Raw genomic sequence first — 24,496 nt, forward strand, 5'->3', positions numbered from 1 at the left:
CAGCTTTCCTGAAATTTACTGTACAATTTCAACCCTCCTAACACCTTTCCCAGATACAACTAACAATGGTGCTTTTTCTTCTTAAGTTGTTTAAAGGAGGAAAACATTTTAAACTTCAGTGGCTGAAATATATTTTTAAATTATTCAAGATTAAGGTGGTAGACTATTTAATTTTAGAAATCAAACCATGCTCATTCCAAATGCTGTCTTTAAAGGCCAAAAGTTAAAATTATTCCAAAACATCTCCACTGCATGAATATAAACACGTGATCTGCCCTAATAATACACAAAATTTAACACAATTTTACTCTTATCTGAAAACTCAGAACTGCAAAATAACATGCAATGATATTTCTAACTTCAAGGACCTTTTGAATTTTAACTGTATCAAGTCGATATTTTGATTTGATGTTTCTGGACCTTGATTTCCACTGCAGGCGCCACACTTGGATAAAAGAGGATAAAAGAGGATACCTCAATGCTTCATTACCAACTCCATTTCTCCTCCCCAAATAACTCCGATCACTCTCCACTAGGAACTATGTAATACCGAATCCACAGATCCCATGCCAACCATTGAGTGATACCAGAATTTAAGTCTCAGTCCACCATAATCAAATACATGTCCCTGTGGGGTGAAGGCGGCTTCTCTGAGTCTTGAAGGCCACAGCAGCAATAACAGCATAGTGTAAAGTGTTCTGGTTACAATGATACTTAAAATTTAGGAGCAAGAGAGAGAGAGGCTAGGAAACAAGTCAACCAGTTTAAAGGAAGCTTATTTTGCCTGTAAGATCTGTACTCTAGCCCATATGGAACTGCCCCCCCTGGTCCCTGCAAACATACATTCAAAACCCTCCTAACGTTCACTTACAAGGACAGAAGTGTAATATTTGCTGAGACTGGCCCTAGATTTGGAATGGTCTCCAATTCATTGTTGTTCAGTTTCCTATAAATGCCAAAAAAAAAAGAGAGAGAGAGAGAGAAGCAGATTATGCAATCTGTAATCCACAGAGGTGAAAATTTTATAAAATTAAAGATCCCTCCCAAGTTAAAAGTTTTAAATAATTCACTGTAACCCAAACGTTCTTTACAATTAAATACTGTGATGGGTAGTACATTTGATTCAAACCTCAAGCAGAAAATAGCTGAACTCACACTTCTCGAAGGCTGTGAAGGTGGCTCATGGAACTTGCCTTGATGAAAGACAATCTGTTGTGACTTAAGTCCCTATGAAAAAACAAAAATAAAATTATAAGTAGTTTCCAAAAATCACTAATAGTGCTTAATGATGTGCAAGACAGAGTGGATTTATGAACTCTCTCTCGACGCTAGCGACAGCATAAGAAATAATTGGCCCACCCTGCCCATAAACGAGAGGGCAAACTCCAAAATACAAACTCTGAGGACAAAGTTAGTTCAGGAGGCTGGCAGATTCAAATGCTCCAAGCCCGCAAATGTTTTAGGAGATGGTTTTTGGTCCAGGGTGAACAGATCTTTTGTTAACTGGTTGTTTTGTTTCACCCTCCCCATCCACTACCAACTCCTCACTTCCAACTTGATATGACGAAGTCATAGCTTATGAAAAGTGGTTAATTAGTCAGGTGGCTGAAACTAAAACCTCTAAAGAAACCTTTTATCACAAAACTAAGCATCAGAGTCCTTATTACAGTCAAACAAAGTAGAAATTCCTTTTCACACATATTTGTTTCCCTGGGTTAAGGCACCAAATTATTTAAAGTACGTGTGTGTGTGTGTGTGTGTGTGTGTGTGTGTGGAGCAGGTAGGAAACAACCCAAACTCTCTGCTTTCCTGAATTCTCCAAATCTCAATATAATGTATAATTTAAACCACATCAACCACCTAACAAAGTTAAGGAGACTGTTCAGAAATCTGTGATCAGATTTCTTTTCAATTATTAAAACAAACCTGCTTCTAACTCAGAGACTCAATATAACTCAGTAACCACTTCCATAGGACATCAACCGAACTCCTACGTATGCAGTATTCTAGGCTAGGACGTCAGCTCAGCATTGAGGATGAAAATGTGAAACAAAATCCGGCAAATACTTGGTTATATTGGTCAATACATTGACTAAGTGCCTTCAAACTGGTCTAAGGAAAATGAAATGGCTGAACAGCTACTGAAAACCCGGCTGCCAAACAGGATGGCTGAAAGCTCTCCCACTGAAAGAGGCATACCCACCCTTCCTAGATTAATTCCTTCAGTGTTTAAAAGTGAAGATTTTTGAATAACCGAAGTTAGAGATAACCAGACTTGACTGGAGAAAAGCAGGAACCATTTGCTATATATTAATACATAAGCATGCCTCCCGCAACAACAAAAAAAAAAGGCAGAGAAATCACATCCAGAGACGCACAGTGTTACTTTGTGCACATCCATTAGGGTAACAATGAGAAATCAGAGATCCTTTCAGTCTTTGAATTTTTGTTTTGACAATAAACCTGGATTTCTCTAGTTCACCTAAAAGGAAAAAAAAAATTTTTTGCAAAAGGTTTTATTTGAAACATGTTTGCCTAAAGACCTACCAGACAGTACAGACATGAGCAGATTTGTTCCGGTAGAGTTATAACATGAAAAAAAAATCTGGCACAGTCTTTAAACTATAAAAATCCTGCAATTACAACCACTGCTGTGCATGCGCCCCACGCTGGAACCAGACACTTTCCCTCACGGCCCAGCTCGCATCCATCTGGAGTTCATCAAGGAAACCATGGGCCCCACGGCTCACGTTAGGATTCAGACAAAACCTGTGTGCTTTTAGCACCCCAGACAGTCACAGATTTCCCACAGGCTCTAAAAAACAACCGTGGAAAAGAGGGCTTCACCTGGGAGGTAGCCTGAATCAACAGAAAGGCTCATTTGGACCCACTCAACTAAAGAACGTTGCACTAAAAGCCTACAACTGCATCCCCTATTGTTTCAAGTGTTCAGTGGAAAGGGGGCACCCATCTGGCATTTCCAGCTCACACAGGTGATTTTCTTTTTGATTAGAAAAAACGAAAATTCCACTTTTCATTTCATTTTAAGGATTATTTCTCAGGGCAATCCCGTGAGGAAAAATAAATAAATAAAAACATTGCGTGCTTTAACTTTTTTTTTTTTTTTTCTGACCAGTAACAGGATGAAATCTCCAACAAAAGACCTGTAAAATGAGAAACTGTGCCTTCAGAGAACAGGGCATATGCTGGGGACCCCTCACTTCTGATCCAGAAGCAGGAGCTGGCAACCTTAAATATTTCAGTTATTGTGACACACTTCCATTCCAGAGCTGCGTGTACTATTAAAACCACATTATATGGGGGAGAAGAAAAAAAATCACCCCTGAAGTGACTTTTACTGCTAAATACTTAAAGCCATGAAACTTTTAATGTACCTAAATTTAGATTTAATAGAGTTTATGTTTCAGAAATGATTAAAGGATGCCACATTTTCCTAAATCTCCTTGTATTGTTTTTTATGGCTAGACCATTAAAAACAAATTCAACTTGTACAATGTCGATGTTTTCTTAAACCCCATTACATTCAATAAGGAAGGCAGATTCTTTGTTTTTAGAGTTCCAGTAATGAACATCTTCCTCAGAAACCTTTCCTAAAAAACTTTTTGTAATGAGGTTAATAAATGGGAAAGGTGGCGAGGCAGGGAGGTGTGAACTATTTACCCAAAACTCAGCTGGCCAAACACTTGCAAACCAAACTCTACACAATAGAGAGAAGTCTTTTTTCCTGCATATTAGCAAGCGAATAAATATATATGGAAAATAATTAATATACAACATTTGGTTCCCGCTCTCATTTTCTTCCTTTTAGCATTTGGAAATCTGACTTCCAAGTCAAATTTTAAAATGCAAATCCAGCACAGCTTCTTAATCAATCCCACTGGGGCCTGCAGAGCTGCTAATTCAGCAGAAATCTGGAAAGCTGAAAAACAAAAAGCCAAGCTGTAGCTGTTTTAAGACACTGATCCAAAGTGACTCATAAATCAGCCTGCTATGTTCAAGTTTTAGTCTGGAAAATATAGAAAAACAGCTGTGAAAACCATAAGGACTAATACCCCTAACCCGAGCCCCAATTTTGGTACGAACCAGAGGATTTATAACAGGCAGACACTAAAGAAGCCACACCAGCAGAAAGTACCTTTCAGACTTTTTTTTTGCCTGAGCCCAGCTAACTCAAAGCTTTCTATGTGAGAAGACAAATAGTTCTGAAATTCCATTGAGATTTTAATAATACTTGAAACTCTTCTTGATAATTGGGCAACTTTTCCCTCTTTTGGCTAAGTAAACATATTCTAACTAGCACTGCTCTTTGGGTTCTCAACTCTTTGTAAGCACACACTCTAGATGTAAATTCAAGTCTGCTTTTAAAGGCAGTTGTAAGGAACGCTGCAAATAGTGACTGTTTTAAGAGCCACTTTCATGAAAGGATTAAAAGTTCCTTTTTGAAAAGAGAACTAACTACAATATGACTATTTTACAGGTCAAACAATTCAACTTTTCACACATGGGATTCCTATGGCCATAAATTACAACTGAATAAACTGGAAAGAAATACATACACACGTACATTAAATAGATTAAGTTTTTAACTTACCAATTCAACAAATGAAACAAAAGCTAGACACCAAACTTTTTCTGAAGAGGGCTCTCATGAAGTACTCCTAAGGAGAACTTTTACTTTCTTAATTACCTGAGGAAAAGGAAGTTAAGATATGGGGAAGAACAATATGCATTTTTCTACTTATTTCTGAACTCTGGAAACAGTCTACTTAAAAGCTTTTCAAATTATGTAAAATTTAAGAAGCAGCTATCTTATGCCTCCTGCTCCAAATACCAAGTTAAAGAGAAGTTAAAGCTCAATTCCACGTATTTTTCTGCTCCTTTCAAAGGTGGAGAAAGGAGACCTCTAGAGCTTCAGGCACAAACAAAAGAAACATTTACAATAAAGAATTTGGACCACATGGTTTGGTGACAACTACAAAGTCACACAAGTACAAGAATGACAGAGCTGTCCAATGAGTGATCACAGCAGGGTTTCTGACAACAGGCGTAGTGCTTATTTGTACAAGTGGAACTTATTTTCGCATACATTTAAGGAATGTGGACTTGTATTAAGACAATTTACTGCTGGCGGAAATGTAATTAAAGATTGTGCTAACCAAATAAACTGTAATTTGTTTTTAGTGTGCCACCAAATTATCTGCAAAACAAAATCCTAATTAGGTCAGCTACTTTTAAGACAATGTTTGAATAGGTATCAAACCCCTTTTGGTTTAACTCAACTTCTAATCAAGAGCAATACTGTTGTGTTTTTTTTTTTTAAGACATCCGATTTTTAAAGGAGACATTCATTCACACACACACAAAAATATACTGCACACTGGCATGATCCGATAGGCCACTTAACATTGAGAAACTACTGAATAATAAGTTAGATCTGGTGAATGATTCGAGCATTTCTAAACACACCCCAGGAAGCACTGTATTCTTTCTCTTTCTCATCCCTCTATTATTCATACATGTTCACCTCCAGTCATTCAAATGTTCAGTTCCATATGATGTCAATAGAGCCATTCACATCTCATGAATAAGGCAACATGACCTCCACAAGAGGCAATTGAACAGAATTAGCCACAACTAATTGAAAGTCTTCCTGCTTTAGGTTAAAGCCCTTATCTCCTTCTTCAATTGTAATAAAAACTACTAAACAAGACATCCCATGATAAGAGATTACATATCAATCTAAAACTCTCTACTTCTACTTTTTTTTTTATTAAACTAAGGCATATTAACACAAAGAATATGCTTTTGATGGTCCACAATTCTACAATTCACAAATAAAGACTTTGATGAGCACAGTGATTTAAATACACAATTTCTTAAACTACCTGACCAAACTTCCTACCACTATTATTTGGATGTTAGGACAGTCGACTAAAGTTGTTTCCAGAGTTTCAAATTTCCACTGCAATTCTGCTACGGCCAAATCTAAGGATTAAGGAAGGACTGCACTTTTGTTATTTTAACAGGATAGCTACTTTGAAAAAAAAGAAACACAAGTTTTGACTGTTTACATTTTGCACCAATCTTCCAATTTTAACAAAACGAGAGTGGGAGAGAATAAGATGACATTTGGACCTAAACTACATTTTCTTCCTCGTTCTGGCAGTTGGCAGTGATTTCAGGTTTTCAGACTCCACAACTAGCATCCAGACACTTGCATAACAGCACCCAGCGCTCTCTCCTAAACCTTCTGGACCTGCTGAGAAGCTACAGAAATCACGCTCTCGGTTCTGAAACAGCTCTCGTTCCTTCCCTTCCTTATCCATTGATCACTCTTGCCAACTTCTTACAGTTTGGTCGAAGAGGGGAATTTACTAACGCGAAATTAAGCCAGGGTAAAGAACAACAAAAGGATGTCCACCACAGCTTGGACAGTGACCGAACTCTGTAGAGGGGGCTTCCCAAACTAAAGGAGCGCGTTCGATTACTAGTTGGGAACGCGAAAAGTGGCATGAACCTGTTAGAAACTATTGAGCCCCGGGATCATCCTCTCAAAGTGAGAACTGCGAACTCAGGGCGGCAGCAGGTTGCCAACTCTCCCGCCCCGGCCTGGCAGGGCGCGCATCTGAGCCCCCTTGGCGAGCTCCAGGTGCAGGACGTCGATTCTGCCCCTGGGAGTTGTCAGCGGCTGCATCCCCTCGCCCACCTGCGGCCGGGTGGGGCGCACTCAGGGCCCACCTGCGCGGCCCGCCAGGCGCTGGGGGATGGAGGGAGACTGAGGCCCGGTCGGCTCCTTTTCCATCTCCGCGGAGGGCCGCTGGAGGCCTGGGCCAAGAGGAGGTGCCCTGGAAAAAGCTGCTGCGCGCCGAGCATCCTGGCCCCTCGCCCGCAGTCCCGAATCTCGAGTGGCTCCCCCTCCGCCCTCAGGAAGAATACTTACAGCCGAGCGACCCAGGGCGGGAGCGGCTCGGGCAGACGCGACAGCCGCTGGCGACTGCAGTCCAGGAGGTCCCCGAGGCAGCGGCACGGAACGGGGCACCGGTGCTCTGCGCCGACCCCAGAAGGCGGCCCCAGGGCCCCGCGGCCGCCGCCCTCGGCTGGACCCGCGCATCCCAGCACCGCGCACAGCAGCAATCCCAGAGCCGCCGCGGGTGCGCGGAGCCTCGGCGCGCCCATCGCGGTCCTGCAGTTTCTCGCTCTGACCCGGGCTCCGCGCCGGCGCGCGCTCGGGGCCCGGCACCAACTTCCAGTCGGGAGTGGACGCCCGCGCTCGGGGCCGTGTGCGCGCGCCCTCCTCTAACGCTCCCAGGTAAACCCCTTTCTTTTAGTCCTGGCAGTAAAGCTCTTTCATGCCCCGAGGAAACGAGAGGAAAACCGAAAAGAACGGCCAGCTGCGGCAGAGCTGCAGTGTGAGCAGCGTCCGCGCGCCAAGGCCTCTCCTCGCCTGCAAAAGAAACTTTTTCGCCTCCTCCCCGCGGCGGAGCGCCAAGTCCCCGCGCGGCGGAGCCGAGGGGCGGGGCTGCCAAGGCCTGCGCGAGCCCATTGGCCTGCCGGGCGCTTCGCCCCCGTGGCCACGTGACAATAACAAGGCTCCCGCCCCGGGTCGGAGGGCTGAGAAAGCGGAGCTGAGATTGTAGGAAATTCCGAGTTACATTTTCCAGCCTCTCGGGCCAGAAGTCTCCACTACGTCCTGGGAAACATATATCAAATGGAGCTGAGGAGAAAAAGGGAGTGAGCAACCAAGTGAGCAAATATTAGGCCAGCTCTCGGAGTTGGAGGTATTTGGGGGCACTTCAGGGGAGTAAAGTTAGTTCTGTTATGAGGAAACCTTGCATTCCAAATTTTAAAATAAGTATAAATTATCCTACTATTCACAGAGGAAACAATGGTTTAAATAAAAATATAGTTTTTTTTTTTTAACATTAACACTGGTCGCGTTTTTTCCATATGTCAGCTCCAAAAGTAAAAAGAATAATAAAATGAAAAAGTCATGGTGTTGGAAATGGTATATTGAGTTACAAATAGCCAGCGTTAGTGCATCGGATAGAGCTGGGGGGAAATTATGGGAAATGACCTTCTAATATACCGCGATGGCAATTATAGATCGCACGCAATAGGTAAAAATAATAAAAGTAGTCACCATAATATTTCAAAGCCAAAGGAAAACAAGGACCTTGCAGGAAAAATTAATATATGCACCATGGCCCACCTGTGCCTTGAGTGCTGACAAATCCTGATTGAGAGTGCTACCAGGCTAGAAGTAGTACTTGCCGGATCCCTCCGCCAGGGGAGGATTCAGGCCTACAGGACTTGCCAGTGAAGTCTGTGCCTTGACTTGCCTTGACTTACTCTTGCAGGTGACTGAGGCCACAGGAAATGATGGAGACCTCCGAGCCCATCTAGGGACACCCTCCTCCTCTGGGTGAGGAGATACACTTGTTTGTGGCAAAAACTGAAAACTTGTTATTATCCTTTCACCTCTACACATTGTTTCTTGCATGTTGTTTGCCAAAGCATGCTTTGGGGCTGCTTAAACTGCTCATTATTGAGGAGTGGAGATCGCTTGGAGAGTTGAGACTTTAACTTCAACTCATGCCCATTGATTTCCACTGTGGCAAATTACCTGTATGAACACACCGTTCACGAGGGCGGGAAGAGACTCAACTGGGAAGTTGAGGCACACCACTTTAGATATGATACCCCATCCTCTTCTTTCCAGCTACTGTTAACATCCACCCCACCGCCTTTTTTTTAAAATGATGTACAATTAGAAAATATTTATAATGAGGGTACTTCAGTTTTGAGTTATTATTTTGCCTGCTTGGGAATGTCAAGGCACACCCCAGTCATGGTATGGATTTTCCAGCTCAGTCTCTCTCATCTATTTCATATAAGGAAAATCAGGCTTAGTGCACTGGAGTTTTTAAAAAGAAGAAAGATGCCATTATACACGTGCCATTAGGTGTAGGCATGGTGCCACGAGTATGGTGGCCTGCTCATTGATGTGTCACGCATGTGACAGATAATCAGAAATTGGGTACCGTTTGGAGGGGGTTGGCTCATTTTCTTTCCCCATTCTATATGCTCCTTATATTATTTCATCTTCTTTTGTGAATTCCATTTACATCCATATGCTGATATTTACCACATCTATATTTCTAGCCCAGATCTTTCTCCTAAACTCTAGACCCATGTATTTCAACCACCTGTAGGTTGTCTCAAATTGAATGTTCAAATGTAACAACGTATCTAGAATTAAATTTCACCACCCCTGAAACTTACTCCTTTTCCTCCTGAGTTCACTATCTCAAGGAATGATACCTGCCTCCATTCAGATGACTACTGCCCCAGAAGCCTAATTCACATTTCCTCATTCTCACCACCACCTCTACAATCAATCAATTAGCAAGTCCTAATGAAGCTAGCAACTAAATATATCTCCTATCTCTATAGACATTATGCAAACTTAGCCCCCCATCAGCTTCTTGCTTGGATTACTGACACAGCCTCTTTCCTATCTGGCATTCCAGTCCTTTCTCCACAGTGCAGTCAAGTGATATCCCAGAAGCTCAAATCTGCTTCTGTGACTCAACTGCCTAATTCCTTTCTCGGGCTCCCATTGTCCTCAAAGTAAAGTTTAAATTCTTTAGAGTGACTTATGCAGTGTTTTTGTGTGCTTGGCCTCTACTTACCTCTTTAACTCATTTTATTTGCTCATCTCTCTTTTACTCCAGGACCTATTTGCAGTTCTCTTCCCATGCTGTGCTCTTTGCCTTTGGCCTTTCTTCACGTGCTGGTCCCTCTGTCCAGATCACTCTCTGCCCCTCTTTTGTCTGATTGGTTGGCCCTTCGACTTAAGCATCCCTCTTTTGGAGAAGGTTTCCCTGAGTCCTGTTTTAGCTATCCCTTGAATGCACTCCCAGCACATCCGGTATTCACTGGAATGTAATTGGCCATTTTCACTCTAGTACTTCCTAAATAATGCTTAATGTGCGATAATGACTTTGCATATAACCATGTATCCTATATATCCTTTACGGGTTTTACCAGTTACGTGATGTTGATTAAGTTACTTAAATTTTCAGTACCTCAGTTTCTTCATCTGTAAGTTGGGAATACAATAAACACTCTCTTATCTGTTTTCCATTTATCAGTTTACTGGATTACCTATTATTCTCTGTTTCCTCTCTAAGATTTATGGACTAATGCCTAAGACTAGCTGAAATCTAGTGGCTACCGGCCCCTCCCCAGTACTCTCTTTGCTCCTACCCACTGTAGTTCCAGACTTGTTTATATCTATAATTACACAATTAAATATTGCATCTACCAGAAGTAACTTCATTTCTATAATAATGAATTTGAAGCTTGGGAAAGATTCTTTACAGGTAATCACTAACATGCAATGCTATCAGATTAGATTTGGGTGAGACAATTGTAAAAACTGGGGAGAAATTAGAAATCTAGATTTCTTCACACACCTTGCTTTGCAAGCATCTTTAAGTTCTTGTTCCACTTTAAAGTCATCATAATTGGGAATCAATTAGCAGAGGATGTTTTATGGGTGTGGCTTGTGCTTACTCAGAACTTCACATAGTTTTTGAGAAAGCAAACTATGATGATATAGAAAGTCACTGTTGCACATTAAATATAGCTAATCTCCATCTCAGTATATCCTGAACCATTCAGTCAATAGAAAGATGAACCAGTCCAACATAGGAACTTAAAATCAATGTAATATTTTCACAGATTTCCCAAACCCTTCACAAACTACAGGGCAGAACCTCCATGGCGTGTCTCCCTGAGCAGGTGAGGACTGAATGTCTTTGAGGTCTCTCACAGCCCTGTGCAGTTTCTTTTAGTACCTAAACAATAGGGATGAAGACACAGTGCCAGGAAAGATGGTCTGTATTAGAGGGAAAAAAGGAACATACAATTTTGTTTAATCTCCCCAAATTGATCAGTGAATAACAGTGACCCCCAAAACAGCCTTAATGTGTCACTGAATTCTCTGATCCTCTCATGGTGTAGTTATTCTGTAGTTATTCAGAATAACTACATATGCATGCGCACACACACACACACACACACACACACACACACACACACACGCTGCAGTAGTATCAAATGGCAATTCTCAGCTCTTGTGGCTAATCTTTCATAAATAAGGATTTAGTGTGAGGTGATCAGATTCATTTTGAATGTAGGTCTTTTAACACTTGGATTAAAATGCGATCAAGTGTTGAATTTCTCTACTCCTTAGAGGTTTATACTGGTTAACCGGGTAGTTGAAAATTGACTCTCCATTGGAAATGACGTAAATCACACTGGACAGTTTCTCATTTATAACTTTGTCCTGGAGAATGGCAAGGTCCATCCATTTTCAGAACAGCCTCCTACCCTCCATTCTGTGGTTAGTACAACTCAGCCCCAGTGCTCTTTTCAGTTTTCCTGTTTTTTTTTTTTTTTTCTCCCTCTGGCAAGTGTGAGACTTTCTTATCTTGAGTGCTGGCAAGGGCAATGACTCACCGATAAAAAGTAATAGAGGTGCTAAGCTGTCAGTTTTAACATCCAAGGACAAGAATGAAAGCTAAACACTCAGTACTTGCTTTATCATTACAATGAATGACACAGTTTGTGTAAGTGTGAACTGTGAAAAGGGAAAAGAGATAAGGCAAAGGAGGAAGAAAAGCACAAAAATCCCCAGATACTGATGCCAAAAGCAAATGTTGCTGTACTCTGTGACCTAACCATATCTTTTCCCATTCATTAAGGCATTTTAGAAGAAATAGAGAACCTCCTTTACTCACAAAAAAGTTGCCATGCTTCGCTTAAAGAGCGGGAGAATAGAATCTTACTTTGCAAAAACCCTGCAATGAACATGTCTGAACTCTTTAGAAAATACTTAGAAAAATGAATTTAGCCATGCATCTGTTTCTGTCAAGTTGGCCAATTGTGCGAAATTGCTTGAATTGAAAACAATCTTATCTGCATGTTCACTTAACTATAAATTAAACATATGCTAGCTTTTATTTTACTCATTTCTTCACCCTCTAGGAATAATATGTGCCCTGAGGAAAACTCATATGGTGGACAAAACTGGGTTCCCTGGAAATCACCTCAGTGGAGGCTAGAGCTGCTGGGAGCTGGGAGCCCTGTGGTGGAGGTGGGAAATGAGTGAAGGTTCACAGCGGCTGTGACCCTCAGTTTTTTCTCAATGGTGAGTGTCCTTCCCCAGGAACAGAGCATTTCTGTGTGTGGTCTTCAAATTTCTCCACTCCTTTAAGGACCTCAGGACATTTTCTCTTCTTCCTACCCTGTTCCATGTCTTTCTCTAGCCAGCAGGAATACTAAGACTCCCCTGGGAATCTCGACACATAGATAATAGCCCACCCTGTCAGAAGTGCAGAAATCCAAATGCTTGAGAATTTGTTACAGGGGCTGCAAGGTGGTCCCGAGTCTGACACTGAGGTCAGAAGCCCTGTAACTTTGGCTGACTGAACAACCCTATGCTTCATTTTCTTTACCTGTAAAACAGGGTGAAGAATGTTACATCAGTACACTATAAAGTTCCTGATAGATTCTAGTTCCTATTACTTAACTCTCAAATTGCTGTTTTCTTTTCATTATTCGGGGAGATAAAGCGAGTTAACTACAGAAACATTCTCCTGCTGGGATTATTGACCAAAAGAATGTTGGAATTAAATAAACCCTCAACTATTTGTCCTAAGTAACAGGAGGAAAAGAATTAATGCTAAGATGGAAAACAAACCAAAAACATTTTTTAACTTTCATATAAAACCCTCAATTTGTGTGTTATGACAGCATACTGTACAGATCCTGAGATATTTTACTAGGAATTTTGTTATGCCATCTCAGAAAGTTACTGTATAACTCAATTTGTTATGATTTGTGCCATGAGGTCAAAAAGAATGATTAGACATATTTACTAAAAATATTCCCATATCCCTCCTGGGAACTTTTCTGAAGAATATTTTTCTCCCACTTCTTAGATGAACAATTGGCCTATATACTAAGAATTAATTTGCATTTCCAAACCAGAAGAGGGCTTATAAATGAGTTACTTACTGCTTTTATTTATAGTTTCATTCTCTTACACATTGGATATTCACCCAGACCTGACTGTCAAATTATTAAGGTGACTTTGTCATGAATAGTCTCAAAATCAAATTCCCTGAATTCAAAACTCTGTATCTGTCCCTAAATCTAAGGATCACTATCAAGCTACAGAATTCCCAATATTGTTCTGTGTAAGTATTTTCAAATGGAGAATGAAGAAGGATTTTCGGCTTTATCGGGTCCCTTTCAACATGACATTGTGCTCCTATTACACTGAAGGCAGAACAAATACTTTCCTGCTAAAATCTTAAGTTTTCAGCCCAGAGATTTACACACTTCTATTATGCTTAAACATACATACAAAAAGATTTCCAGGGAAATACTGACACAGAGCATGAAGAAGCTTTCGAGGGCACCTTGCTTATCTGCTTGCCCCCAGCACAACCATGTCTGCAGCAGGCAGCCTCCTCCACTCCCATGGCAGTGACCTCAGACTTGAACAACTTTTTCAGTCTGAGCATTTATCTTTAGAGCCCACATAAATGAATTCCTTCTGCTCTCTTGCTGCCATTTGAGCGTTTCTGCTTCTTCTGGGCAAAACAGAAGCTATTACCAGAAATAGTCCTTAGCTTTCCTCTTTGCAGATTAAATAATTGCAGTTCTTTTTTTAAAATTTATTTTTTTTTAAATTTTATATTGGAATACAGTTGATTAACAATGTTGTGTTAGTTTCAGATGTACAGCAAAGTGATTCAGTTATACATATACTTGTATCTATTCTTTTTCAAATTCTTTTCCCATTTAGGTTGTTATATAATATTGAGCAGAGTGCCCTGTGCTATACAGTAGGGTCCTTGTAGGTTATTTTAAATATAGCAGTGTGTATATGTCAATCCCAAACTCCCAATCTATCCCTCCCCCCAACCCACACCCACACCCTCCCCCAGTATCCATAAGTTCGTTCTGTAAGTCTTTGAGCCTGTTTCTCTTTCGTAAATAAGTTCATTTGCATCATTTTTTTTTTAGATTCCCCATATAAGTGATATCATATGAGTGTGTCTTTGTCTGACTTACTTCACTTAGTATGATAATCTCTAGGTCCATCCATGGTGCTGCAAATGGCATTGTTTCATTCTTTTTAATGGCTGAGTAATATTCCACTGTATATGTGTACCACATCTTCTTTATCCATTCATCTGTCAATGGACATTTAGGTTGCTTCCATGATGTGGCTACTGTAAACAGCGCTACAGTGAACACTGGGATGCACGTATCCTTTAGAACTGTGTTTTTTTCTCGATATATGCCCAGGAGTGGGATTGCTGAATCAGATGATAGCTCTATTTTTAGTTTTTTAAGGAACCTCCATACTGTTCTCCATCGTGGTTGTACCAGTTTACATTCCTACCAACAGTGCATGAGGGTTCCCTTTTCTCCACACCCTCTCCAGCATTTATTGTTTGTAGACTTTTTGATGATGGCCATTCTGACTGGTGTGAGGTGATACCTCATTGTAGTTTTGATTTGTATTTTTCAAATAATTAGTGATGTTGAGTATCTTTTCATGTACCTCTTGGCCATCTGTATGTCTTCTTTGCAGAAATGTCTATTTAGGTCTTCTAATTGCAGTTTTTTTTGAATTTTATTTTATTTTTTTTTCATACAGCAGGTTTTTATTAGTTATCCATTTTATACATATTAGTGTATACATGTCAATCCCAATCTCCCAATTCATCACACCACCCCACCCCCTGCCACTTTCCCCCCTTGGTGTCCATATGTTTCTTCTCTACATCTGTGTCTCAATTTCTGCCCTGCAAACCGGTTCAGCTGTACCATTTTTCTAGGTTACACATATATGCGTTAATATACGATATTTGTTTTTCTCTTTCTGACTTACTTCACTCTGTATGACAGTCTCTAGATCGATCCACGTCTCTACAAATGACCCAATTTCATTCCTTTTTATGGCTGAGTAATATTCCATTGTATATATGTACCACATCTTCTTTATCCATTCGTCTGTTGATGGGCATTTAGGTTGCTTCCATGACCTTGCTATTGTAAATAGTGCTGCAATTAACACTGGGGTGCATGTGTCTTTTTGAATTATGGTTTTCTCTGGGTATATGCCCAGTAGTGGGATTGCTGGGTCATATGGTAATTCTATTTTTAGGTTTTTAAGGAACCTCCAAAGTGTTCTCCATAGTGGCTGTATCAATTTACATTCCCACCAACAGTGCAAGAGGGTTCCCTTTTCTCCACACCCTCTCCAGCATTTGTTGTTTGTAGATTTTCTGATGATGCCCATTCTAACTGGTGTGAGGTGATACCTCATTGTAGTTTTGATTTGCATTTCTCTAATAATTAGTGACGTTGAGCAGCTTTTCATGTGCTTCTTGGCCATCTGTATGTCTTCTTTGGAGAAAGGTCTATTTAGGTCTTCTGCCCATTTTTGGATTGGGTTGTTTGTTTCTTTAATATTGAGCTGCATGAGCTCTTTATATATTTTGGAGATTAATCCTTTGTCCGTTGATTCATTTGCAAATATTTTCTCCCATTCTGAGGGTTGTCTTTTGGTCTTGTTTATGGTTTCCTTTGCTGTGCAAAAGCTTTGAAGTTTCATTAGGTCCCATTTGTTTATTTTTGTTTTTATTTCCATTACTCTAGGAGGTGGATCAAAAAAGATCTTGCTGTGACTTATGTCAAAGAGTGTTCTTTCTATGTTTTCCTCTAAGAGTTTTATAGTGTACAGTCTTATATTTAGGTCTCTAATCCATTTTCAGTTTACTTTTGTGTATGGTGTTAGGGAGTGTTCTAATTTCATTCTTTTATATGTAGCTGTCCAGTTTTCCCAGCACCACTTATTGAAGAGACTGTGTTTTCTCCATTGTATATCCTTGCCTCCTTTGTCATAGATTAGTTGACCATAGGTGCCTGGGTTTATCTCTGGGCTTTCTGTCTTGTTCCATTGATCTATGTTTCTGTTTTTATGCCACTACCATATTGTCTTGTTTACTATAGCTTTGTAGTACAGTCTGAAGTCAGGGAGTCTGATTCCTCCAGCTCTGTTTTTTTCCCTCAAGACTGCTTTGGCTATTCGGGGTCTTTTGTGTCTCCATACAAATTTTAAGATTTTTTGTTCTAGTTCTGTAAAAAATGCCAGTGGTAGTTTGATAGGGATTGCATTGAATCTGTAGATTGCTTTGGGTAGTATAGTCATTCTCACAATATTGATTCTTCCAATCCAAGAACGTGGTATAACGCTCCATCTGTTGGTATCATCTTTAATTTCTTTCATCAGTGTCTTATAGTTTTCTGCATACAGGTCTTTTGTCTCCCTAGGTAGGTTTATTCCTAGGTATTTTATTCTTTTTGTTGCAATGGTAAATGGAAGTGTTTCCTTAATTTCTCTTTCAGATTTTTCCTCATTATTGTATAGGAATGCAAGAGATTTCTGTGCATTAATTTTGTATCCTGCAACTTTACCAAATTCATTGATTAGCTCTAGTAGTTTTCTGGTGGCATGTTTAGGATTCTCTATGTGTAGTATCATGTCATCTGCAAACAGTGACAGTTTTACTTCTTCTTTTCCATTTTGTATTCCTTTCATTTCTTTTTCTTCTCTGATTGCCATGGCTAGGACTTCCAAAAGTATGTTGAATAATAGTGGTGAGAGTGGACATCCTTGTCTCGTTCCTGATCTTAGAGGAAATGCTTTCCGTTTTTCACCATTGAGAATGATGTTTGCTGTGGGTTTGTCATATATGGCCTTTATTATGTTGAGGTAGGTTCCCTCTATGCCCACTTTCTGGAGAGTTTTTATCATAAATGGGTGTTGAATTTTGTCAAAAGCTTTTTCTGCATCTATTGAGATGATCATATGGTTTTTATTCTTCAATTTGTTAATATGGTGTATCACGTTGATTGATTTGCATATATTGAAGAATCCTTGCATCCCTGGGATAAATCCCACTTGATCATGGTGTATGATCCTTTTAATATGTTGTTGGATTCTGTTTGCTAGTATTTTGTTGAGGATTTTTGCATCTATATTCATGAGTGATATTGGTCTGTAATTTTCTTTTTTTGTAGTATCTTTGTCTGGTTTTGGTATCAGGGTGATGATCGCCTCATGGAATGAGTTTGAGAGTGTTCCTTCCTCTGCAATTTTTTGGAAGAGTTTGAGAAGGATGGGTGTTAGCTCTTCTCTAAAGGTTTGATAGAATTCACCTCTGAAGCCATCTGGTCCTGGACTTTTGTTTGTTGGAAGATTTATAATCACAGTTTCAATTTCATTACTTGTGATTGGTTTGTTCATATTTTCTGTTTCTTCCTGGTTCAGTCTTGGAAGGTTATACCTTTCTAAGAATTTGTCCATTTCTTCCAGGTTGTCCATTTTGTTGGCATAGAGTTCCTTGTAGTAGTCTTTTAGGATGCTTTGTATTTCTGCAGTGTCTGTTGTAACTTCTCCTTTTTCATTTCTGATTTTATTGATTTGAGTCCTCTCCCTCTTTTTCTTGATGAGTCTGGCTAATGGTTTATCAATTTTCTTTATCTTCTCAAAGAACCAGCTTTTAGTTTATTGATCTTTGCTATTGTATTCCTTGTTTCTATTTCATTTATTTCTGCTCTGATCCTTATTATTTCTTTCCTTCTGGTAACTTTGGGTTTTGTTTGTTCTTCTTTCTCTAGTTCCTTTAGGTGTAAGGTTAGATTGTTTATTTGAGATTTTTCTTGTTTCTTTAGGTAGGCTTGTATAGCTATAAACTTCCCTCTTAGAACTGCTTTTGCTGCATCCCATAGGTTTTGGATTGTCGTGTTTTCATTGTCATTTGTCTCTAGGTATTTTTTGATTTCCTGTTTGATTTCTTCAGTGATCTCTTGGTTATTTAGTAACCTATTGTTTAGCCTCCATGTGTTTGTGTTTTTTACGTTTTTTTCCCTGTAATTCATTTCTAATCTCATAGCGTTGTGGTCAGAAAAGATGCTTGATATGATTTCAGTTTTGTTAAATTTACTGAGGCTTGATTTGTGACCCGAGATGTGATCTATCCTGGAGAATGTTGTGTGCGCACTTGAGAAGAAAGTGTAATCTGCTGTTTTTGGATGGAATGTCCTATAAATATCAATTAAATCTATCAGGTCTATTGTGTCATTAAAGCTTGTGTTTCCTTATTACCTTTCTATTTGGATGATCTGTCCATTGGTGTAAGTGAGGTGTTAAAGTCCCCCACTATTATTGTGTTACTGTCAATTTCCTCTTTTATAGCTGTTAGCAGTTGCCTTATGTATTGAGGTGCTCCTATGTTGGGTGCATATATATTTATAATTGTTATATCTTCTTCTTGGATTGATCCCTTGATCATTATGTAGTGTCCTTCCTTGTCTTTTGCAACATTCTTTATTTTAAAGTCTATTTTATCTGATATGAGTATTGCTACTCCAGCTTTCTTTTGATCTCCATTTGCATGGAATATCTTTTTCCATCCCTTCACTTTCAGTCTGTATGTGTCCCTAGGTCTGAAGTGGGTCTCTTGTAGACAGCATATATATGGGTCTTGTTTTTGTATCCATTCAGCAAGCCTGTGTCTTTTGGTTGGAGCATTTAATCCATTCACGTTTAAGGTAATTATCGATATGTATGTTCCTACGACCATTTTCTTAATTGTTTTGCGTTTGTTTTTGTAGGTCCTTTTCTTCTCTCGTGTTTCCCACTTAGAGAAGTTCCTTTAGCATTTGTTGTAGAGCTGGTTTGGTGGTGCTGAATTCTCTTAGCTTTTGCTTGTCTGTAAAGCTTTTGATTTCTCCATTGAATCTGAATGAGATCCTTGCCGGCTAGAGTAATCTTGGTTGTAGTTTCTTCCCTTTCATCACTTTAAGTATATCATGCCACTCCCTTCTGGCTTGTAGAGTTTCTGCTGAGAAATCAGCTGTTAACCTTATGGAAGTTCCCTTGTATGTTATTTGTCATTTTTCCCTTGCTGCTTTCAATAAGTTTTCTTTGTCTTTAATTTTTGCCAATTTGATTACTATGTGTCTCAGCGTGTTTCTCCTTGGGTTTATCCTGTATGGGACTCGCTGTGCTTCCTGGACTTGGGTGGCTATTTCCTTTCCCATGATAGGGAAGTTTTCGACTATAATCTCTTCAAATATTTTCTCTGCTCCTTTCTCTCTCTCTTCTCCTTCTGAGACCCCTATAATGTGAATGTTGTTGCATTTAATGTTGTCCCAGAGGTCTCTTAGGCTGTCTACATTTCTTTTCATTCTTTTTTTATTCTGTTCCACAGTAGTGAATTCCACCATTTTGTCTTCCAGGTCACTTATCCGTTCTTCTGCCCCAGTTATTCTACTATTGATTACTTCTAGTGTATTTTTCCTTTCAGTTATTGTATTGTTCATCTCTGTTTGTTTGTTCTTTAATTCTTTTATGTCTTTGTTAAACATTTCTTGCATCTTCTCAATCTTTGCCTCCATTCTTATTCCGAGGTCCTGGATCATCTTCACTATCGTTATTCTGAATTGTTTTTCTGGAAGGTTGCCTATCTCCACTTCATTTAGTTGTTTTTCTGGGGTTTTGTCTTGTTCCTTCATGTGGTACATAGCCCTCTGCCTTTTCATCTTGTCTATCTTTCTGTGAATGTGGTTTTTGTTCCACAGGCTGCAGGATTGTAGTTCTTGCTTCTGCTGTCTGCCCTCTGGTGGATGAGGCTATCTAAGAGGCTTGTGCAAGTTCCCTGATGGGAGGGACTGGTGGTGTGTAGAGCTGGCTGTTGCTCTGGTGGGCAGAGCTCAGTAAAACTTTAATCCGCTTTTCTGCTGATGGTTAGGTCTGGGTTCCCTCCCTGTTGATTGTTTGGCCTTAGATGACCCACCACTGCAGTCTACCTGGGCTCTTTGTTGGGGCTAATGGCAGACTCTGGGAGGGCTCACACCAAGGAGTACTTCCGAAATTCTGCTGCCAGTGTCCTTGTCCTCACAGTGAGATGCAGACACCCCTCGCCTCTGCAGGAGACCCTCCAACACTAGCAGGTAGGTCTGGTTCAGTCTTCTATGGGGTCACTGCTCCTTCCCCTGGGTCCCAGTGCGCACACTATTTTGTGTGTGCCTTCCAAGAGTGGAGTGTCTGCTTCCCCCGTCCTGTCGAAGTCCTGTAATGAAATCCCATTAGCCTTCAAAGTCTGATTCTCTAGGAATTCCTCCTCCTGTTGCCAGAACTCCAGGGTCGGAAGTCTGGTGTGGGGCTCATAACCTGCACTCCAGTGGGTGGACTTCTGTGGTATAAGTGTTCTCCAGTTTGTGAGTCACCCACCCAGCAGTTATGGGATTTGGTTTTATTGTGATTGCACCCCTCCTACCGTCTCACTGTGGCTTCTCCTTTGTGTTTGGATGTGGGGTGTCTTTTTTGGTGAGTTCCAATGTCTTCCTGTCGATGATTGTTCAGCAGTTAGTTGTGGTTCCGGTGCTCTCGCAAGAGGGAGTGAGAGCATGTCCTTCTACTCTGCCATCTTGAACCAATCTCTCCTGCAGTTCTTCTTAATTCTTTCTCCCATGTACTACTGTTCCTCTAGCACCCTTGTGAGGAACAGAAATGTCTTCCTTCTGTTTATTTGCCTTGTAAGATGTAGTGGAAGTAACAGAAGCTTGCACCTCCACAAATGAGGATATTCAATATTTGTCAAGCTCTCACCATTCTTATTATTCTCTAAATATTCAGTATGTATTAACTCAGTTATTTCTTGCAACCACCATGTAAGGTATCATCCCTGTGTTAGCAGATAAGGAAATTGAGGTATGGAGATGCTAAGGAATTTGTCTGTGGTAGAGCTGGGATTCGAACCCAGGCAGTGTGACTCCACAGTGTATTCTCTTAACCACTGTGCACACTGCTTTCCACTAGCGTCAGAAGAAACAAGGGTTTCCAGGGTCTTCCTTAGTGCTCAAGAGAAGGGGGATCCAGTCAGCAGACTGGGATCAATAAGGGAAGCAAGGAAAGCTGCCTGGTAATTCTTGAAGATGATCAGTTACAGTCACTCCGTCCCCTTTCCTTCCTTCCTTCTTCCCTCCTGTCTTCATTGATCCAAGTTTGGGAGAAAATATTTGTCTTATGCAGATGTATGAATTAGTCGCTTTAGGTTCTGATTTATAAAAGTTGGTGTCCCTGCCTGGGTATCAGAATGGTGCTTGAAATCTCACCATTAGAGATTAACTGTATATGCTCAGGCATGACTGTCTCCCTAAAGTTCTCTTCTGTAATGTCAGTACACCCCCACTTCCAGGAATGTTGCATAAGGTGGCATTGGCATTTAGGGTCGATGTTCTGTGAAACTACATATGGCTTGCAGAAGACGTTGGTGGTTGATAGTCAGAAGAGACAAAAAGATGTAGAAAGGGAAACAGGCTTTGCTTTCTTTACAATTTTGTCTAGGGCTGTACCTAACTAGGGGAACCATGAATGGGATACATGTGATCCAAGAAGGCCAGAGAAATGAAATATTAATACTAGAGATTATATTTCAATTGTTGAGACACTTTGCATGTGATAGCAGAATTCTCTTTTAGTTTTTGGTTTATTAGCTAATGCTAATTTTTATGCTTTTTAAACTCTTGTATAGGATACGGAGAAATTTTTTTTAAAGTGTCCCAGATCAGCTAGTTTTGAATTCTAGTTTCCCAAACAGCTTTTTGAAAAAGGCTACCCTTCAAATCCATTGCTCCACGAGCAACTCAAAGGCTTTCCTTCTTTAGGGGACTCTGCCCAGGTCCCTTCAGTGATGTTTGAATTAGAGTCTTTCTCTCATTCAAAGACCCAACTCAAGTTATAAGATAGTAGCTTTCATTATCTTAGCTTATACTTATTAAGCCATCCATCACCATGACAAATAATTTTATTATGAATAATATAATAGACGTCATGAAAATGAACTTGCTGTAATTCTGATAAAAATCTATATTTTCTAATATTATAAGAGAAAATGCTAGAGATACAAGCTACCCTGTGTTAAAAGTTGTGAATTAATTTTTAATGGATTAAGAGCTCTCATCTATGATTTTATGAGACTCTACACAAAAATAATTAATTTAGAAGTGTATTGATTTTTTCAGATATTTCTTAAATATGTAATTAAAAATAAAGTTTAGCTGAACAGTTTGTCCTAGAACATTAGATTATTTAATGTAGTGGTAAAAATTTTAAAAGCCAAGGAGTATCTTAAAAACAGAAATTTGTACAAAACCTTTATTTCACCTAATGAAAGTACACCTAGGAAGTTAATGGAAACATGGATAATTATAATTACATTAAATGCTGGCGGATCTGTTCCAAAAGGATTCTATAGCATTAGAAGTTGATGATAATCATTTTCCTGAAGTTTGTGATTATTCACTGAAATTCATATGCTTGGGAAGAGAACAATAAAATGTACCATATATTTTCCTTGTAACTTTGAACCTTTTCCTATAGTGTTAGTGAGAGTAGATGTTAATGTCTCAAGGTGAGGGTAGAATTCTCCATCTTGTTAGTAATTATACTTGACTTCTTGTGATCCAAGATGAGAATGTTAGAAACAAAATTATGCATAATGTGAAGATACTGACTGCAGTCACAAAAGCTCTTCCTAAAAGTTTTGCCCTAGGCAAAAACATAATTTTTTTAAAAAGTCAGCTTTTATAAAATCACTCAAATGTAGCCTGCTTGACTCCATTAAAAATAATGGGAATAGCCTAAGACAATCCATATTTGGGAACTCAGATGTGTTTTATATGTGACTAGATCTGCAATTAAGAGCGATCATCTTCTTGAAACTCTGATATTTAAAAGAATAGAAGGAGGTTTAGTTCATAGAATCTTTAAACTATCTATCTTCTTTTATTATCCTTAGCTCTAAAACTTTATATTGAATATGATTCCTCTGTCTACCGTTTAGAAGGCATAGGATACAATGATACAATTAACAGATACTAGTGTTTCTCCAAGGGTGGCCAGTATAACTCTAGCATCAGATACAGGGGAGGCTTACCCACATAAAGATTATTTGGCCCTTTTCCCAACTTACTGAATCAGAAATTCTACAGATAGGTTCGGAGGATCTGCATTTTAACACACCCTCCACAGTTTGAGAATCTGCAAAGTGCTCCTCTGGAATTGTTGGGGACTAATTTTCCTGTATTACCACGTAGCGTTTCTTATGGTTTCTTTCCGTGGGTGATGAAACCCTTACCATGAGTGCCTGAAACTCCTCTCTCTTCCCACCCTTCTCTGTCAAATGTAGACAACTCAGAAAGAGCAAAGAAAAAGACACTATGATTCGATCGTGAGTGATTGAGGTTGCCTGGGACCAGTATGGAAATTTGGAAAAAAGAGGGATACTTGCCCATATGTTTACATGGATGAGGAGAATACATGTGTGGTGCCAAGCAATAGATACTTAGATGATAGAGAACAATATATGCTGCTGTACGAAGAAATGTGTACAATGAGCCAGAACTGAAATATCAGATATCCCAACAGGCCACACTATTCAGTTGTCTAAGACAAAAGAAGTGCTTAAATAAAAGTTACGGAAGATCCAGAGATCAGGAAATTCCTGAGTATATTTCTATTACAGCACTCATCAGAGGATGTGTGACTCTGTGTGTGTGTGTGTGTGTGTCTGTGTGTGTACTGGCTTCTTCCCCATGATGGGAGCTCGTTGAGCCTTTGAGGCCCTAGGCAGACTGACAGAGATCCGTGAACAGCCATCTCAGCTGGTAGCACTGCCTGTCCCACAACCACGGACTCCACAACTCTTCTCTCTCTCACAGCTTACAACCTACCTCCCTCATCAGCAAGTCCTGTCAGCTGTGTTTTCAGAATGTGTGCTAATTCCCACTAGTCTCAGTACCTCCACTCCCACTCGCCTGTTCCAGCCATAATCCTCTCTCCCCTGGATTCATGGAAGAGCCTATTACCCAATCTCTGATGCCTCTCTTGCATCCCCATAATCAAGTCTCCACCAAGCAGCCCAAATCTTCTTTTTAAAGATAAACCAGATCCCTCTCCTCTCTTGCTCAAAATCTTCCCGTGGTTTTTCTCACAGTTGGAATAAAATCCAAAGTTTTCCCCGTGGTCCACGAGGCCCCCCACAGGATCTGCTTTCTTCCCCAACCTCATCTCCCACCACTCCGCTGATATTGAACCACCCTCACTCTGGCAACACCACCCTTGCTCCCCTTCCTTTTATTTCTGGAACATACCAAGGTTTTTCTCACCTGAGGATGGTTTCTGCTGCTGTTCACTGGACCTAGAATGTGCTTCCCTGATCACCCTCTAGCTCGTTCTTGCCTCACTAAGGTCTCCGCTCAAATTTCACCTGCCAGAGAAACTTTTCTTACTGCAGCTTCAAAATAGCTTCCCTCC

General features: G+C 40.1%; 1 protein-coding gene across 2 annotated transcripts in view; it reads right to left on the bottom strand.

The window, feature by feature from the left end:
* LRIG3 (leucine rich repeats and immunoglobulin like domains 3) overlaps positions 1–7,471 on the bottom strand; it is a 45,795-nt gene extending 38,324 nt beyond the window's left edge. For both annotated transcript variants that reach the window (XM_068559837.1, XM_068559836.1), the window contains exons 1-3: positions 6,962–7,471; positions 1,156–1,227; positions 872–946 (exon numbers count right to left, since the gene is read on the bottom strand). In XM_068559837.1, the coding sequence (XP_068415938.1) occupies positions 872–946; positions 1,156–1,227; positions 6,962–7,197 (383 nt within the window). In that variant the 5' untranslated portion in view covers positions 7,198–7,471. The remainder of the gene's footprint in view (positions 1–871; positions 947–1,155; positions 1,228–6,961) is intronic.
* Between the last annotated feature and the right edge of the window lie 17,025 nt (positions 7,472–24,496).

This window comes from Eschrichtius robustus, chromosome 13 (assembly GCF_028021215.1).
Source record: "Eschrichtius robustus isolate mEscRob2 chromosome 13, mEscRob2.pri, whole genome shotgun sequence".
NCBI classification, from domain to species: Eukaryota; Metazoa; Chordata; class Mammalia; order Artiodactyla; family Eschrichtiidae; genus Eschrichtius; species Eschrichtius robustus.